General features: G+C 33.6%; 2 protein-coding genes and 1 long non-coding RNA gene across 19 annotated transcripts in view; 1 reads left to right on the top strand and 2 right to left on the bottom strand.

Moving 5' to 3' along the window:
• Rab3-GEF (Rab3 GDP-GTP exchange factor) overlaps positions 1–4,122 on the bottom strand; it is a 23,919-nt gene extending 19,797 nt beyond the window's left edge. For 10 of the 11 annotated variants that reach the window (XR_010890027.1, XM_012367436.2, XM_012367443.2 and 7 more), the window contains exons 1-5: positions 3,984–4,122; positions 1,165–1,395; positions 783–951; positions 549–714; positions 91–274 (exon numbers count right to left, since the gene is read on the bottom strand). Coding sequence is in view for 10 of the 11 variants with exons in the window: in XM_012367436.2 (XP_012222859.2) it covers positions 91–274; positions 549–714; positions 783–951; positions 1,165–1,260 (615 nt within the window). In the remaining variant the exon portion in view is untranslated. The remainder of the gene's footprint in view (positions 1–90; positions 275–548; positions 715–782; positions 952–1,164; positions 1,396–3,983) is intronic. The other variant, XM_012367437.2, reaches the window with a different exon arrangement.
• On the top strand, positions 2,022–11,450 carry LOC105672489 (uncharacterized). 3 transcript variants are annotated; one of them, XR_010890040.1, is made up of 4 exons: positions 2,022–2,323; positions 2,964–3,298; positions 3,546–3,757; positions 4,601–9,501. It is a non-coding gene; the product is annotated as an uncharacterized lncRNA (long non-coding RNA). The 3 variants fall into 3 exon arrangements; XR_001100827.2 differs by lacking the exon at positions 4,601–9,501 and adding an exon at positions 11,092–11,450 and having other exon boundaries at positions 2,023–2,323; XR_001100826.2 differs by lacking the exon at positions 4,601–9,501 and having other exon boundaries at positions 3,546–4,538.
• bbc (choline/ethanolaminephosphotransferase 1 bbc) lies at positions 6,199–17,930 on the bottom strand. Of its 5 annotated transcripts, XM_012367450.2 has the most exons (11): positions 17,694–17,930; positions 16,837–16,984; positions 16,620–16,742; positions 16,416–16,519; positions 15,397–15,531; positions 14,195–14,329; positions 12,714–12,845; positions 11,334–11,492; positions 11,127–11,252; positions 10,905–11,046; positions 6,199–7,551 (listed from the first exon to the last, which is right to left on the bottom strand). In XM_012367450.2, the coding sequence occupies exons 1-11, from the start codon at positions 17,928–17,930 to the stop codon at positions 7,475–7,477; spliced, it is 1,518 nt and encodes a 505-aa protein (XP_012222873.1). In that variant the 3' UTR covers positions 6,199–7,474. The 5 variants fall into 5 exon arrangements, with proteins under 5 accessions (XP_012222873.1, XP_012222869.1, XP_012222870.1 ...); XM_012367446.2 differs by lacking the exon at positions 15,397–15,531; XM_012367447.2 differs by lacking the exons at positions 12,714–12,845; positions 14,195–14,329.

Raw genomic sequence — 17,930 nt, 5'->3', positions numbered from 1 at the left:
AATAATTTAAAATTTATTCTTTTAATTTTTTCTGAATAAATCAACTATAAAAGCGTTAATGTATTATTCAATAATGCCTGTGGTATCGACCTGGCGTCTTCGAGAAGCGCGTGGCGATGGGGAATGACTGCCGCCGCTCTCGCTGTCTCCGCTCGCTGCGATGAATTCCAATCTCGGGGTGACCGAGCTGACCTGCGGGGTGTCCGAATCCCGCCTGCTGCTGGAGCAATCTTTCTCAGAATCACTAGGACCTACTGCACTGCTCCTATAGTCGCTATAACGAACGGCTAGAGATACAGTCTTATAAACGGAGCACTCTATCGAGTGCGCTGTACACGCGCAAGTTACTTTGTTTGAAATGTACAATGTAATTTTTGTTTAATTTAAAAAGGATGTTGGCTTTTAGAAGACTACAGAATTTAACTTTATAATTTAAAAATTGTTTGTTTTATTATTATATTGTGTCAGAAGTATACTAATACTTTAATTTTAATGAAGTGTAACAGAATAAGGATCGGTGAGGGGCAAATAATTATAAGCCATTTCACCTAGAAAAAGCGGAATCCGTGCTTCTCTCCATACTCTTCCTCCAGCTTTCCCTTCGAAACGTGGTGTTGTATTTTTCCCTCTTGAGCGCAATTCCCCCGCCAGCCACAAGCCCCGCCCTTTCCATAGATCGGTAAAAATTCACGCAAATCCCATAACGCGTTCTTCCTGCAATCAAATACCTCTTACAGTGGATGCAACTTGACAATTTTCTGCATTTGGGAAGAAATGCAAACCTGAATCTTTATCGGTGAGTGTAAAAGTGAAGGATGTTGCCTCTCGTAAGGCCGTGCGCTTTGGTCCCACGCTACTGCAACCTTCTGGTTGGCAGAAGTACACCATATCCAGAGGCAGAGGAAAATCCTTGTGATCCTCTACCGGATATCTGCGTAGCAACTCTGGGACCTGTAGATAGCATTTATGCCAAGTAGTTTATTACAAACTATCATCTTTTCCCCAGATTATTGCATTTTTTTAATATTCTAATTTAGGAAGATATAAATTAATTAAAAATGTCGGCGTAGAAAGTTTTATAAATACAGAAATTTGCACGTGTAAAAGTTGGTTATTCAAATATAAAATTTTGCAAATGAGCTTTGGCACTTTCGAACTTTATACCTGTACGGGCTGACGAGAGACAGCGGGCATCCTGGCTCCAACGATGGCGAGGTAGTCCACCAATCGGGGGCACAGGAATTTCTTCTGTATATCCATAATTGTGATTTATGTATATACAGCTGTGTCACCGTTGTATGCAGTATATACAGGACAGCCAAGCCTCTGAACTCTCCTCAAGATCGTTTCCAGCTTGAATCATGATTGTACCATTATCTCGCTTATTAATTCCACCTGCAAACAGAATTGCGAATTGGTTCAAACTAGCTGACGCTTCTACCTTTCAGCTGCTGAATAAACACAATTAATTAGCTTCCGCTTAAACTGTTCTCTGTGGGTGCGAGTTGAACTTATACAAGATATCCCACTTCTGGCTCATTATTTTTAATGGCAGACCTCTCGGCTAATACTCGGAGATGATATTTTCTCGGAAGAAAAATGCTTCGAGGGGGGGATCGTTATTTGCGACGTTATATATCTGCGCAGTTATGGCCCTTATTAAAATTTTTAAAAAATAAAGGTCATTAAATAAAGAATATAATTGTGGCATTTATTTTCCCTGTTAAAAAGCTAAATTATAGTATGCAAAAATATTAATTTTAATAAAAATTTTGAAGTATCTTATTTTATGTAATAGAATCCTGATCCAAAAAATTGAGGTTACTGTATTAATATCTCAAAAATCATCTTCGAACTTTTCTAACGAGGCGAGAAGCAGAAATAAAGGGGAAAGCGAAAGACGATAATATCAATGAACAGCGGCCACTTCGAATAAGGATTCGAGAGATCGATAAATCCGAAAACCCAAAAAAATATGTATGTCACCATGTCGAGAACTGACGTGCATGCGCGGGTGACGCGGGGAGGTGGAAAAGCGCGTATGCGCGCGTGTTTAATTCGCGCGATATCGAACCTTCTCTCGTATTTCGCGCCGTGGCGCAACGACGAAGTAACGAGACGAACGGAACGGCGTGTGCACGAAGCCACGTATTTCCGTATGATTACATTGCCGTCGAGCGATTACAGCAGGAACGTACGTGGACTAATTTAGGGTTTGACTTATCGATCGTCGTAAAAAGGAGGACGTTAAATATGTACACGATGGAAATTCCCAAAAAAGAGGTTATGATCTTTCGGACAATTCGGACTGTATTCGTTACAGGTAATTGTCTGTAAAATTTACCGCAGATATCTTAATTCTTCAAATATTGTTCGGAAGTTTCTCAAATCTTTCTTGCACTGTTAGTGCGTGATTGGAACACGAAAGACGATCGATGCGACGACGACAGTCGTCTAATCCGTCTCTTTAAGAACTCGAGCAATTCAATCTCGCGTGAAGTTGAGGGAAACCTAAATTTAATTTAAAATCCATTTCTCACATTCCGAAAAAATTGGATTAAGTACATCGCTGTTGCAGTAAATCTTTCAATTTTCGAACGAAATGACGAAAAACGTGGGGAAGTAAATCTTAAAATTTAGAAGCCCAGACAAGACGCACGTTTAAAAAAATTTAATCTGTCTGAAAGCATTTTATTTTTTGCAGATATCTTGTTAATGTATTTCAGACGTTTTTCAGATACGCATATTGTCTGGGAAAATAATATGTTAAATTTATAAAAATGTAAATTTGATACTTGCAATATTGAACTCTTCCATTTTTCAATAATATATATTGCTCATGTGAAATTTACTATGTTTAAAATCAATATTTAAAGTTTTATATTTGTAAATAAATTATTCTTTCTCTAAAACAGTATTCCAAATTGACATATTAATTGTGACAACACTATTCTGTTTTCTAGTTTACCTTCCAATTTCCAAAAATCTGGATTTTTACATTGATCATCATTGACGAAAGATGCCTTAATCATAAAAGCAAAATTTATCACAAGAAGAATGCGGTGAAGCTCCATGTGCCAAAAATGTGTTATTGGGTCGAAGGCTATGATAATTCACTATTTTGCAGAATTATTCATTTTCTAATCACGATTTTATTTTAATTGACTGACGTTCCTGAAATATTAATGGAATCGCCGAGACGCGAAGATACCAATAATGACATTTGAAATTATTCACTCGCAGGAAAGTAGCCTTCAACTGCGATAAATGTGATATGTAATCACCTGCGAACAGCCTGGTGAGGCACTCACGATTAATATCGACTACAAACTACTACTTCCGAAATAACATTGATCGCAACATCGATCCGAGTAATATCGATTATATAACTTTGCAGCCACAAATCGTGCGCGAGATTCAATTTGCAATTAATTAGAGGAAATTCGTGTTAATTTTGCGAAAAAAACAGCGAAAACTGTTTCAACCTTTAACCCGAATCATGCAGTACAGCGAAGAGTAATTTAATTTTTTACTTTGACATATAGGAAACATCAATAGTCATGAATTTTGGAGCTGTCACTCGCGCGGAAAAACTTGACTGTAAAAAAGATTTGCAAAAGTGCATGTTGAAATTCGAGGAGGAACGATGTGAACTAATGGTTGCTTCATCGCATCGATCCTGAACCATAAACGAGCCCTACTGGGAGGTAGTTTCACCTTTTAGAACATCGCACATCGCTTTGGGATCGCGACTCAAGTAAGAAATCCAATTAATTAATTCAGAAAAATTCGCATCAAATCTTTAAGAAAATCTACAGTCACTTCTTTAAATTCCGACGCAAAAACCTAAGGTCGCTATGAGCCTGTTAGGATAAATCCTGTCCTTTATCGCGATGCCACAAATGCGAAAGGATGTCGACATTGACGTCAACGTTGCGGCGAACGCTTCCTCTAATTTTTTTTCTAACTCCGCGGACACTTACGTTTTGCAATGCGCGTTAACGCGAGTGACTGCCGCGCGTTCTCGTCCGACTGCCATACGAATGACGGCCAGGCCGTATTCCGTATCAGCCAAGTGGCGATATCACACTGGCGATCCGCCGACGCGCCCCGGAGCTTCGCGGTCGTCGCGACGCCGTCGCGCCGCTGATCGTTCGCCGGAACCAGGCAGGCGCACGTCTGGACGGACGCGCCTCCAGTACCGGCGCTAGAATCCCGATTCCGCTTCCGAAAGTGAATTTCCGCTCCCGTTATTGGGACACCCTGTCGTCGGCTCGATATCCTTCCGTTTTCTCGCTCGTTGAAGCGCGGTTGAATAATGAGTGGAAAACAACCGAACGCTGTAGTTCCAAAGAGTTTTCAACATTGCGCTTCTTTGTAATAAAATATGATTTTAGACCGTATTAGATGATATTGATTTTTTACGCAGGATATAAAATATACAACGTTTGCTTTAAAGAGTGCGTAAAACGTAAACTATATTGTAAATATTATTCTATATATTTATAGATTTGATTAGATCGATCATATAATCTTTATATCGTATCTTTAAATATCTATACCTTTAATACCTTTAAAATACCTTTAAAAAAATCTACAGTTACTTCTTTAGATTCTGATACAAAACTGACGCAAAATCTAAGGTTTAGTTTAGATTGAATATATAAAAATCTATACTAATTTATATTGAAGACCAAAGAGCCTCGAATATACAATTTATTATTTTAATCCTAATACTGGCATGATGCAATCTTTAACGTTACATGATTTTTATATTCGTAGTAAGTATAATTATCCGAGAAAATTAAAAATTAGTTAATAACATAAGTATATTGTTTTAAGAACAATAGTGCTTCTACTGTTTTTTTTTATTATTATTTTTATTACAGAAGCACTTTATTTTAATTATGAGCGAAAAATCGAACGAAATTAACAAATTTATCAGTCAACCAGATAAGTCAACAAATTTATCAAGGTCAACGTAGTCATTTTTCATTTCCTTATTATTAGTCAATATTTAATATCGTCTTCCTTCTTCATATTTGAAAAAAAGGATCTTCTTTGATTAACAAAACTTTTAGACTATCAAGTGACTTTCTCTGATTCTCAAAATTAAAATTATTCCGAATTATTATTCAAATCGTCCCAAATTTACAATTTATATTTATTTTCTTATTTTTAAATCGTCTTAAATTTATATTAAACTCAATCTACTCAATTAAACAGGATTTACACGAAGACACGATGATTTCATAACTCGAAAACGCGTAACATCCATCTCTTTGAAATATCGCTTTACAGCTTTTAAGCTCTTTAATTATAAAAGCTTCGGAGTGAGCTCTTTAATTCGGCCCTGTGCACCCAGAAGCACATCGCGTGCACCCGTTGGCGTACTCGCGCGGCGTCACCAGCCGGATCAATAATGTCCGTCAGGTTCAGCTGAATGTCTGGGGGAGGATACATGGGGAGGGAGGTAGGCGTGCATATGAGGGTAGGAATGGGGCCAGAACCTTGCGGGCGTCGACTAGGTCGTCCAGCCGACGGTGACACGATGGAGGACAAGGGTGCTATCTTCGACGTCCTTCGACTGCGTCCAAAATCCCCACGTGGTTGCGGGTTGCCTCGTGGGTGAGAGCTGGCCTCATTTCGAAGGCTGTAATTATGTCAACGTTGCGAATAAATTATAGTCCGCGACAATGAGCAGACATAAATTTGCCGATGTCATTTTAATCACTAAAAAGAGGAAAGATATATTATTATACGGAACATATTTAAAATGTAGAATAATTATAATAGTAAAAAGATACTCACTGCTTGCAATTATAATAGTAAAAAGATACTCACTGCTTGCAAAAATATATACTTAGAGAATGTAAAACGTGTCTTTTTATATGATACATTGTTTCCAAGAAAAATAATACTAAAAATTAATAAATTAATGATCTTTCAGCCTTTTTATATATATAGAAAATTGTTACAGTCTAACAAAACTATTCTCTCGCTTTTAAAATTTAACTGGCAAATCTTATTCATCAAGATATTTGATATTAAATTGATATGCTAAAATAAATCACTTTTTGTGCGTGTGACATTTTTCCATAAGCATTTTAATAATTAAAAATAAATAAAAGCTTTCTAACGCGATTGTGAATTATAATTGTGGGTTTTTTTCGCAATGTTAAGGAATAAAACGCACCATCATGTTTGTATAAATTTTATATATATATTAAACAGGATATTAATTATAATTAAGAAATTATGATCGTTGAGAAATAGAAATATCTTAGTATTTATATTTACAGTGTGATACTAAATCACCTTATGCTGTGCGAACACCACAGATTAAAATGCAAAACATTCCGAGATAAAAGACGATTTCAAACGTTCGTAAGAAAATCTTTAACGTCCGTTGATTGGATTTCGTATTCGTACACGGACAAAGAAATGTATTTATCGTACATTAATGTGCAACACGTAATTAACACATGTGGATTCACGAAAGGATCAAAAATTTTTAAACTATAACATTAACACTTATCGGGCTGTAGTGTTCGTTCATTTTGCTATACATATATTTAACAATCGCCTGCAAGCTTTCGAAAGCTACTTATGCCGATTATTTCGTTATTTTATATATAAAATATAGATTCGATTCTAAGCTCAGTCTACGTCGCTCACATACACTAAAAGAAAGTTAATTCTGCATTACAAATAAATAAATCAAAGTATACTTTTAATATTTCAAAATACTGCTTCCGTCTAGTCTCACATTTTGAATGCATTTCACTAGATTTCCTTGGAGCCTTTTTGATGCGATATTGGCGCGATGAGTCGTTGAATTGAACTATCTTATATTAGCTATAAATATCTTTAAGTTTAGTATCAAACATGTATAGGAGATTACGCGAAGAGTTGCGTCTACGCGCGCATGTTCAACATTGTAAAGTGTACTTTTTTTTTTTTGCTTTCGTACAATTGTTTAAGTAGTATCGTTTAAGTAGCACCAATATAGCAAGCGCAAACGTAAGAAAACAACTGTCCAAACACATCGGTATGACCGTCGATCGTATTGCTAATAATATTCTTGCGCACTTTGTACTGTTTCCATTGTATGCATTATATGCTTTCCATATATCGTATGTGTAGCGTAGAAACGATGTACAAAATATTGCGATATAAAAAGGATGCGAAAGATATCCCTTCTTTTTATGCGTGAGCACGTACGCAAAGGTACATCATGCATTCATAGGATAAGATTGATAAATCATTCCTCGTGCAAGTCATTCCACGCTACGTACTCTTTGCGGATGTCGCTTCGTATCAGCGTCGGACGGTAATCTCACGCGAAACAAACGCGGCTTCGCAATCCCGACGCTGTGCAATCAGCTTACGTTATTGTTTTACGTCGGTGGATGTGTGTATGTGTGTGTGTGTGTGTGTGTGGCTAAATTAACAATTAACACTTTCGCTAATATCAGAAGTCGACGGTCGTGTCGGATCCGCGATGATCGTCCTCGTCTAACAGCGGCTCTTCTTCCACCATCATGTGAACTGTGAACAAAACTCGTCATGCATACCAACGAATACAAATATCAACACATATATCCTAAATGCTAACACCTTCGACAGCGTTCTCTTTTAGCCAGATGTCTAAATCTGTACCGTGACATTTACGTACGACAAAATTGAGGATAATGGAAGCGAAATGGAATCGTGTTCACCTTTCACATTTTGTATAATAAAGCTGAATACACTTTCATTCATCTGCAAAGTCTAGATAAATTGCATTTTTAATTCAATGCAAATTGTTTGCTTTTTCCATGTATATTAATTAACTCGTTTTCCATGAGAATCAATTATGAAAACGACAAAGAAATTTAAATAAAATGTAATTGGAGAACGCGAACCTTTCGCTTGTATATTTCTCGACTCTTCTACATTCCCACTTCTAATTTTTTTCACATTTTAAAAGAAGAGATATAAGCATAGAAGATTCAAATTTTCCATTTAAATGGAATCGACTTTTGAGAAGTAACGTCGTATACATTGCTGAATAAATTTCCTTTTTAAATTTTCCAACTCTAAAAGTAAAATTTGGACTAATTACTTAACTCGTTTATCTATGCTTTATCTACTCTGTTAATCAGAGGGTCACATTCTCTGAAAAGCACACAAATTGAAAATGTATACTAGTCTACTACTCATGTATACACACACATACGAGAATTTTTTATATATTCTCACAATAACTTATAAACAAAATCCAAGCAGCAGGCAGAAAAACATGCAAAATAATTATATAATTATATATCGCAAAAATAAAAAAATTTAAGCGAGACTTTTGTGAATTTTTGCATAAGACAGATAATTGTTCGTAATACAAAAAATGATTTTCGTTAAAAAAGATAACCCCATCGCTCGCACACAATATAATCATAATTTGTTAATATTTCACAAGTTTTATGATCACTGCGTTTAAAACGATTCTTAAAGTGTTCAATTAGTGTTCAATTACCGATACAATTAGTATTGTCTTTTAAACATAGATTAGAATTGAAATTACGAAAACCTTCAACACATAGCACATTTTTACCGAGCAAGTCTATTCAACTTAACAAGTTTTACATAATGCTATTTTACAAACGGACCGATAAAGCTTATTTTGAATAAACACAAAAAAATCAAATAACACATGCAAATAAGAAGTCAGCAACATGCAAGACTTTATAAAAATCGGTAACATGCACATAGTACGCGCGAGCGTTATTAAGATGTATAACATATCTATATTAGTAATACAAATTTTTATATAAGAAAATAAGATAACATCGATCAATCGATCCCAACAGACTTTCACAATAGCAATCACATTACCTTTCCATTTTAAGCAAATTTTGCACAAACAGAGAAAGCAATAAGTACATAGCATGCGTATTAGTTCTCCGTGTAATTTTGTTAACGATACTTTTACGAACTTTTTATTAACTTTATCATTCGAAAGTGCGGAATATATATATATATTTCGCATGGCGAAAGAGCAAAATTTCTTGCTTATATATATTCCGCGTCGAATAAATTTACGTTTTACACAATTTTCTGCGATGCGATACATAAAGTAACATACAGTACAAAGTTGACATTAGATCTGCCAAATAACCTGAATAAAATATGTTCTCACAAAAGAAGCTTCTGGCAAGTCTGGTTGAATTAGAATAAAAAATAGCGTGCCGTAGTAAACTTATTTATCCAAAAAATATAATACAATTCAGAAACAAAACTCGAAATATGATACAGTTCAATAAAATTACATGTCATTCATTGCAATGTTTACAGTACTCTCTTCGAAGAAACGTGACTAGTTAAAATAATTTAATTATTATCTCATTCATTTTTTTAACAACATAACTCTGAAATGTGTTCAACACGTAATAAAAATAGAAAAAAAAAAATAGTTCTAGTACATTTTAAACAAGAATTACTGCAATTAATATAACTTGTCAATATGAAGACGTTGTTCTCTTTGTATCTTCCTCAAGAAACATTTTCATTTAGGAATAGTACAATAGAAAACTTATAAACATTGACACGTGGAATATCTATCATACATCAAGTTTCTGCAATTTATATCTAATGAATTTAATTATAAAATTTGAATTACTCATTATTTAGTAAGAAGAAATATTACTCTAATAAAATTACACATGTGTAATGTAATATACAAATAATAATTAAGCATGTATCTGCCATTTGCTTGTAAAATATATATATATATATATGTAGAAAGTATATTTAAAATATATGTATATACGCTTCTCTCTGTCGCAGAATATGTGACACTTACATAAAGAATGTCTTAATAAAGTGAATATCTTAATTGTACCTATTGTCGTACGATGTCAAAGTAAACCAACGTATCTAGTGCAAAGTTGCATCTCTAGCCTTTTTTAAGTCTTGACACACAACTTGATTAATCGTAACAGCGTTAAAATGTCTCTTTTTTTTCTTTTATCAAAGTCACAGACACACGCGTAAAAGCAGAAATAGAAAACGTTCATGATACATCCCATGTTATCAAAAACTATACATTTCAAAAAGAAACGGGTACTAGCAGTTCGTTATACTTGATGAACATCATATTTCAAATAAATTTGAAGGAATTTTTTGTGCTTTCTAAAGTTTGTTGGCTGAACAAACCATATTCGATTAATTCAATTTATCGATATTTTTTCCATAAAAATAAATCATAAATCTCATCAAAAGAAGATACCACTTGTTGACCGAGCTATTGATAAAGCGATTTTAGATTTAGATTAATTTTTGAAAAACTCGCCTTACGAACGATGGAGAGAGATTTTTGATTTTGCGTTTGATGTAGAATCTCTATTATTACGATTACTCTACAGCAATGAACGAGATATATTGGAATCCGAAAAATTATCGGCATTTAGAAATTTAATGCAATTAATGCAAACTCGTAACATTTTCATAGAGACATGTAACATTGTGCCTCTTTTCCAGAACACTGGATTATAATTTATTTATCACTGGCTTATAAGTATGGAACGAGTGCCGTTACTACGACCGGACGGCACCCCCTTTTGCTTTTATGCAGTAAACTTGACTAAAAGTAACAACTGTAGTCGTAATAATTACTAATCAGTTTAACTAAGGCTTTAATCACAATTTCGTTATTCGTTATACTAATCTGAAACGACAGATCATATATTAAACGTTCTTCTCTCTAGCTGTATATACATGTAACTCGTCATGTGTCTATTCTCTGTGATATTAGGAAATCTCTTTATACACACATCAGACAAATCGTACAGAGCAGTCATTATATCACCGGTTGAAACTCTAGTGATGTTTCTTATGCAATCTGTTACGTTGTGACCTATTAGTACCATTTTTCTCGGCGGCGTTCGAGATCTGGATAGTGCTTGTGTGATGATCGCATGGTATCCTGAACAGCCGGATCTTCATGTGATCGCATATTTCAAGACACACTTGCGCGCTATATCGGAAGAGATCCAGCATTACCCAGATCTAAACACATATATAAATTTTTTTATTTGTTATTCCAAATTCCAGATCATTCGTGAAAGGGGATCAATTGTGCGACTTACGAAACACAGCCAAAGAACGTAATACTCTTTGATGAAAAAGTTGAAATATTGATTGAGGAACAGCATGGCTGGGCCAATTAACGAGCTATCCAAATATTGCATTTCATTCTTCGTCATGTGAGCAACCTGGAAGGCAACAACACGACAGATGACACTTGGACGAATATGCTACGGATGCGAATATCGATATTTAAACGATATACGTACCACCAATTTGTTGGTGACTTTGGCCGCGACCATTCCGAATGCAAGTATGTACAGGGCTGGATGATTTTCATAGACGTGCTCAGCACTTTTTCTATATATTATAAACGCTGGTACTACCACAAAACTAAATGGTATAATTGGCGACAAAACGGACGTTCCCTGAAACCAAATTCAATTATGCAGAAACTATTTCTAATTATGTGCAGAGATTACATCGCATTCGTGAAAATGTTTTAATTAAATACACATTTTTTTTATTAAAAAAAATATATATATTTAATTTAAATTTTATTAAAAAAAATATATATATTTAATTAAAACATTATTTTTTTATTCAAAAATATGTCTTAAAGTTAGTATTTATATCTTTGACAAAAAATGCATTAATTCTTTAAAATACAAAAAATTGATGTAAAAATTGTATTATCGAAATATATGTATACAAGTCATGTAAAACAAAAATCTTCAAAAATTAGTATAGCCATTAATGCTTTACGTCTAATAATTATATTATCACAACAACTACTGTTATACATACATTCGACAAACAGGAAGATGCAAATATGAAGAAAGAAAAAGGCGATATGTTAAGCATGTTAAAATCTAATATATAAAAATGAAACTTTAGTCGAGTCGAGTTAGTACAATAGATAGATCAGTCTACCAAAATACAATACGCTAGATAAGTTATAAGTTATAAGTCATAGATAAAATCTAAAAGGAAACACAGTGTTAATAATTATCATTACGATATAAAAGGTTAAGTTTATCTGGCGCATGCAACACGCTCTAATGTAATATACATATGCGTTAAAATAAAACTCGCAATACCGAAACGAATTTCATAGAAGATCGTTATAATAGATAGCGCGTAGCAGGCAATGCGTATCAGTTAAATGTTCTATTTTCTACTGTAACACGCGTGCAATAATCCGGCCCAAAAGTAGAACTCAAAAAGATATCTCATACTGCAAGATGAGAAAGAGGAAGTGAAAGGAAAGGACGTGGATTTTTCTCTGCGAACAAAAATGTGGCGGAACGAATATTAACGTAACGTAAAACTGGTAATGTGATGAGTGACTTTGTATACGACGTTAGATTTAGGCCCACAATTGAAATTGTCTACAGGAACTTCTATCTTCATTTTCGACAAGTGTTGCTGCTGCAATTCATTACTGTATTAGAAACAAAATATAAGGCACATTCTTAATTTACTACGGACAATAAATAAGATTTGTTGCTCCTAGAGCATGTTTACATTAAGACCTAATGTACTCGCTCAACGTGACGTTTAAAAAGCATGGGCCTAAATCACGAACTAAACGAAAAAAGAATGCACTACACAGTGGACCCACTACTTTTTTTTTTCAGCAGACTTACTGCGACGGTGGAGCCATTTTTTCCGACACCACCGGCGAGAATGACGGATATACTGCTCTGTGCAAGTAAAATAGCGATGCCCACAGCAGCCCATAACGGAAACACCTTCACCTCTGTGCCAGTGTATGGCAACTGTATAAGCGACACGAAAGATCTTTTGATTAGTCGTCAGAAGCTATCCCTCGCATCTCGAGGACTTTCTAATACTCTATATCCCTGACCATACATTAATAATTGCGAAGTGAGAAGTCAGAAATATATTTTTTTTTTTTGCTCTTGAAACAATTTCGTATTTTCGGTGGCTTGTTAATCATGCATTTTATTACCACAGAATATATGTACAACGTTACATTGCCTATATTCCTATGTCAATTGATATATTCATTCGTTCAACTAAATATTTCAATATACCTTCATTGTTTCTGTGACTTCTGATTGGAGTTTGCATTTGTCTTATAACACTAATGACGTAAATCTGTCCCTTTTTATTTGTATCAGGAAGACTGATAGTGTGACAGTTTATACATAAAATTTTTAGACTTCTTTCTTCTTATTAATTAAGTAATATGGTATGTTAAATTAGTTTTCTACTATCTTCGCAATAAAAAAAAAAAAAAAAAAAAATTCCTGTGGAATGAGGATGGGTTCGTCTGTAAAAAGATAAGAGTGCGGGGCCATATGCGAAATTTGCTGTTATTCCACGAATGTTAAAATGTGATCGGGAAAGTGCAAGGAGCAATACATGGTGGTACAAGATCCAATTTGGATCCGGAAGAAAAAATTCAAAACTAAAATTTTATTACTATGCATTCGGATGTGTTGCTACTTTTTTGCTTCTTTTTATAATGCATAACTGAATGCACATCATGTTTCTTTGCAGGCATCGCTCTATTCCGCAAAAAACTACATTTCAATAAATTACATACATGAAAATTTTGTTTCAATAGATCTTGAAAAAAAAAAATAATTTAGAACTTCCAAAATACGTGAAAAGCTCTCTGTCTTATATAATCAAGTATAAAGTTTTACATAAATTATACAATATATATTATAAAATTTTATATAAATAAAAATTATTTTTTAATTTAAAACAATTCGTGTTTCGCTTTATTTGTTAAAATTACATTTTTCTAAAAATAGCCAATATAAGCATAAATTTCTTGAGAAAAAAGTGATTGTAGTTCAATTATATATTAATTTTGTAATTCAGTTATATATTAATTTTGGATATTAGATGATAAAAAAAGCGTTTGAAAAAAAATGTGCAAAATACTGAAAGGTATCACTCTAGTGTTTGAGACATAAGTGGCGTACATCAATGTTTAGTAATCCAAACACCCGATGTAAGTTTCCCAGAAGAGATCAATAGAGAGATAGCAGGCAAGAAGAAATATAGGAAATAGACAACATTTCTACTGTACAAAATGGCAAAAGATATTAGAAATATGTCGCACTATGCGAATGCCAATTCTCGCACTTACTGCAATTGTGGAACCGTTTTTTCCAATCCCACCAGATTCAAAGACTTTACAGAATTGAAGGAAGACATGAATGTAGCCTGTATAAAAGATCACTGCTACGTAGTTACTGTATGTGCCTACACCGAGCACAGGGATCTAAACAAAGCCACAAGATCTTCGTTTATGATGAGAATTATATGTTGCATTATTCTTCTGTGTTCTGTGTTCCTAAGTATACTTATACATAAATTTTTTTATAGTTACATCTCTCGACACTACTGCCGCTATAATATTGCTTCAGATGGGCTTAGTTCTACCTGTGGTTGTATTTACATATCAATGGAAATAAAAACTCAAGTTATGAAGCACGAGGAAGCAGCTAATTAGAATATACACAAGTCGAATGAAAAGGCTGCCTCGTCCTGCACTCAACATATCACAATTTTCATCATAGAGAGATGCTAGAATTCTTAGTCAAATACGCAATATTTGAGAGTTTATTATCTATAGTAATGCAAATGCTTTTCTTCTTTAAAAACGTAATATAAACAAATGTAATGTACTATTTTTTATAGCCATACAGAAAAAATTTTGCAATATTTGTTTGCATCACGTACTTTTATTTACATAAAAAAAATTACTCTTCGCAATTACACGCAAACAAATGTTGCAAAGATGTTGTACACAAATGTGTATGATACAAATTTATACAAAATTTTACATTGGACCGTGAAAATTTCTAAAATGTATTCTTTGATTTGAAATTGTTTCAAAAGAGCATTGTTGTGCACTTACAAAGAAATTGACTGATGTAATCACAAGATTTTTCATCGTGAAAAACATAGAAAAACTATATCTATTTTTATATGGAGAAAGATCTACGTTATGAAAAAAAAAAAATTTTTTTTTTTTTTTAACAATATACTGAAACACTAATGACTTGTGCTGAAAAGTCCAGAAATTTATATATAAAACAAATATACTTATTGATCATATTAATGGCACATAAAATGGCACATATTATTATGAGAATTGTAGGATGTCGGGGTGTTGAGAGACCAGGGCGTACGTAGGATACAATTTAGTAAGGAGCATGGAAGTAAGATGCGTGTTAAAAATCAGTAAATATTTTGCAGTAAAGAAGTAATCTCAGCGCTGCTCCTCATGCCATGCTGTTTCCCATTTCTGCATGTTCAATAAAAGATTTTAATTAACGGACTTACAGCCACAGTGGAACCATTCTTGCCCACTCCTCCGGTAAAAATCACCGAAAATATGGAATACAAATTTGCCAGTGCACACATCACTGTCATAACTCCTAATAAATACTTAAACATAAAACCATCTAAGAATGGTATCTGCAAAAAATATTTTCATTAAACTCACGTAACGATATTGTCGTATTAAAAGTTTAAAATGTTTCGTAAATACCAAATTCCAAGAAAAATTTTTTTCGATAAAAATCATTTTTAAGCAGCGCAAAGTATAACTTTTTAATGTTATATAATGTATTCGGTTCTCATCTGTATGTATGTGTTGTTGTCTGTTTATATGTATGTATAAAAAAGAAAATGTGACATAAGTTGTAAGAAATCAGGTTTACGGAATAAAACGGAAGGTTATTTTGCATTACTAATGTATATACATAATTTACTACTTCCTTTTTATGTATAGTTTCTAACGTAAATATGTGCCCCACAATATAAGCTATTAAAATTACTTACCAGGCAGTGAAATCAATAGTACAAGCAAAATATAATTTTTAGAATAATATTTATAACTCCTAAATACTATAAGACAAAATCATATATATACAACAAATAAAATTTGAGAAAAGGATAAAATGATATTTTTATGTAATAAAAATGTGTAACATGACTTTCAAATTAAAATTCACTTTTGCCTGTACTATGTGTGAGTTACACTTTCTTTTAAATGTGGAAGAAATATTACAATGCAATTGATTTTTGCGAAAATTGGATTGTCTTGTTTGATGCAATAACCACAAGAGCGTGATTGTGAATAATTAAACGAATACCTTGTGTTAGCAATAATTCAATGTGAAAAAGAATGATGATATTGTGATTAATGCTTTAAAAGAAGCAAATGTGAAATATATCATATTTGTTATAGCCGTGCAAAATACTAATAAATTATACAGAACACGCTCTACAAATTGCCACACAAGATATTCTTGCCATGTGTATATGCAAAGCAAAGGTATAATTGAAAATTATACAACCTCCATCATCCAGACTTCTGGACCAAAGATTGCGGAAATCAGGTGAATACCTATGATGGTGAATTGTGCTTCCGTTACATCCACTTTACCGAATCTCAAGGAACCTATCAAAAAGTTATTTTAATGGGTAAAACATAAAATTTATTACATCACTAAATACATTATGTAGAAATTCTAATGAGTGGCATTGCAAATTTTTTTTACCTGAAACATAAGTCTGCCAATGAGCACAGTAAAAAAGCGTCATCGCGCAGAAACACTGGAAAAACATCCATGTTGGATAGTATCCTAATTGTACTGCTATACACGCCGACAAAGCAACGAATACTGAAAAACAAGGAACATTGTTAGTTTATTTATTCTAAATACTCATTAAATGCAAAAACAATGAAAGAAGAGATAATACAGAAATGTTGCCTACCTGTTGATATTGAATCGCATCCATGATCAAACAGTTCACCCAATGGGGTAGACGTGCCAGTTCTTCTGGCTTGTTTTCCATCGATAGCGTCTAAACTCTGGTATATAAATAGACCAAGCGCACATAAAAAACATGCCCATCTTGGTGGCTAAAAAAATAATAAAATGTCAGTTAATTTTATTATAGCTACATTTTTGTGCACTCTAAGTTATATTAGATATATATTATTAAATTGTTTAGAAAAATATAATATTAATTTAATTACTCAAAGATTTAAAATACAGTTTAAAATACAATTGGTAATCATTTTACAATAGAACAACATGGTGTTATATAAGAGACAAGGCTCTGTTATATTTGATGAATCATTATATATATTTTCACACAATCATGTTTGCTTACTTGCTTAATCAGAACAAATGTTCTTCAATGACTCATCATTATTATGATTCTTGCAAAACTTATAAACAAATCCATTAATTTTGCAGAGTTATTATAAATTTGTTATAAAAAAGTTAAATTTATAGTTCATAAATTCCATTAAATAAATTTAACCTCTAAGCTTTAATGTGGGAATTGTTAATGACACTTCAATTTGCATAAAATGTAGCCAATGTTATTGTGAGATAACAAGTTGTTATGAGATAAATAAAGTATTAATAAAGCAGTGTCAACATGAGGAAAATATTCTTTCATACGTAAAATCAGCATTTTATATAATTTGGGTGGTTTTCATACCTTTTTAAATGTTAACAATATTAAAAATTTGCAGTAATATTTAAAAACGTTATAGGGAATTCAGCTGTTCACACTTCGGACAAGTGTGCGCCTTAAGCAGGTTAGGCTGTTTAGTCTACCTCGACTCTCGCGTCTGGGCTGTAGTAGACGAGAATCAGGGTTGTGACAATGTTGACAATGAGCCCGAGCACGGTGATGAGATTAGGCGCGAGCCAGAGCGGCACCTTGCTGACCAGCCAATCCCACCAGGGCTGCAGGAAACCGTCCAGAAGGCTGTTGCTCGTGCAGCTGTACTTGTGCTCGCTCAGCCGTTTCAGCTGGCCAGGCGACAGCAGTTTCTCCTTGTAGAACTGCAT

This window comes from Linepithema humile, chromosome 4 (genome assembly GCF_040581485.1).
Source record: "Linepithema humile isolate Giens D197 chromosome 4, Lhum_UNIL_v1.0, whole genome shotgun sequence".
In the NCBI taxonomy this organism is placed as follows: domain Eukaryota; kingdom Metazoa; phylum Arthropoda; class Insecta; order Hymenoptera; family Formicidae; genus Linepithema; species Linepithema humile.
Note: the sequence above shows the minus strand (reverse complement) of the source record. Positions and strands in the feature narration are given on the sequence as shown.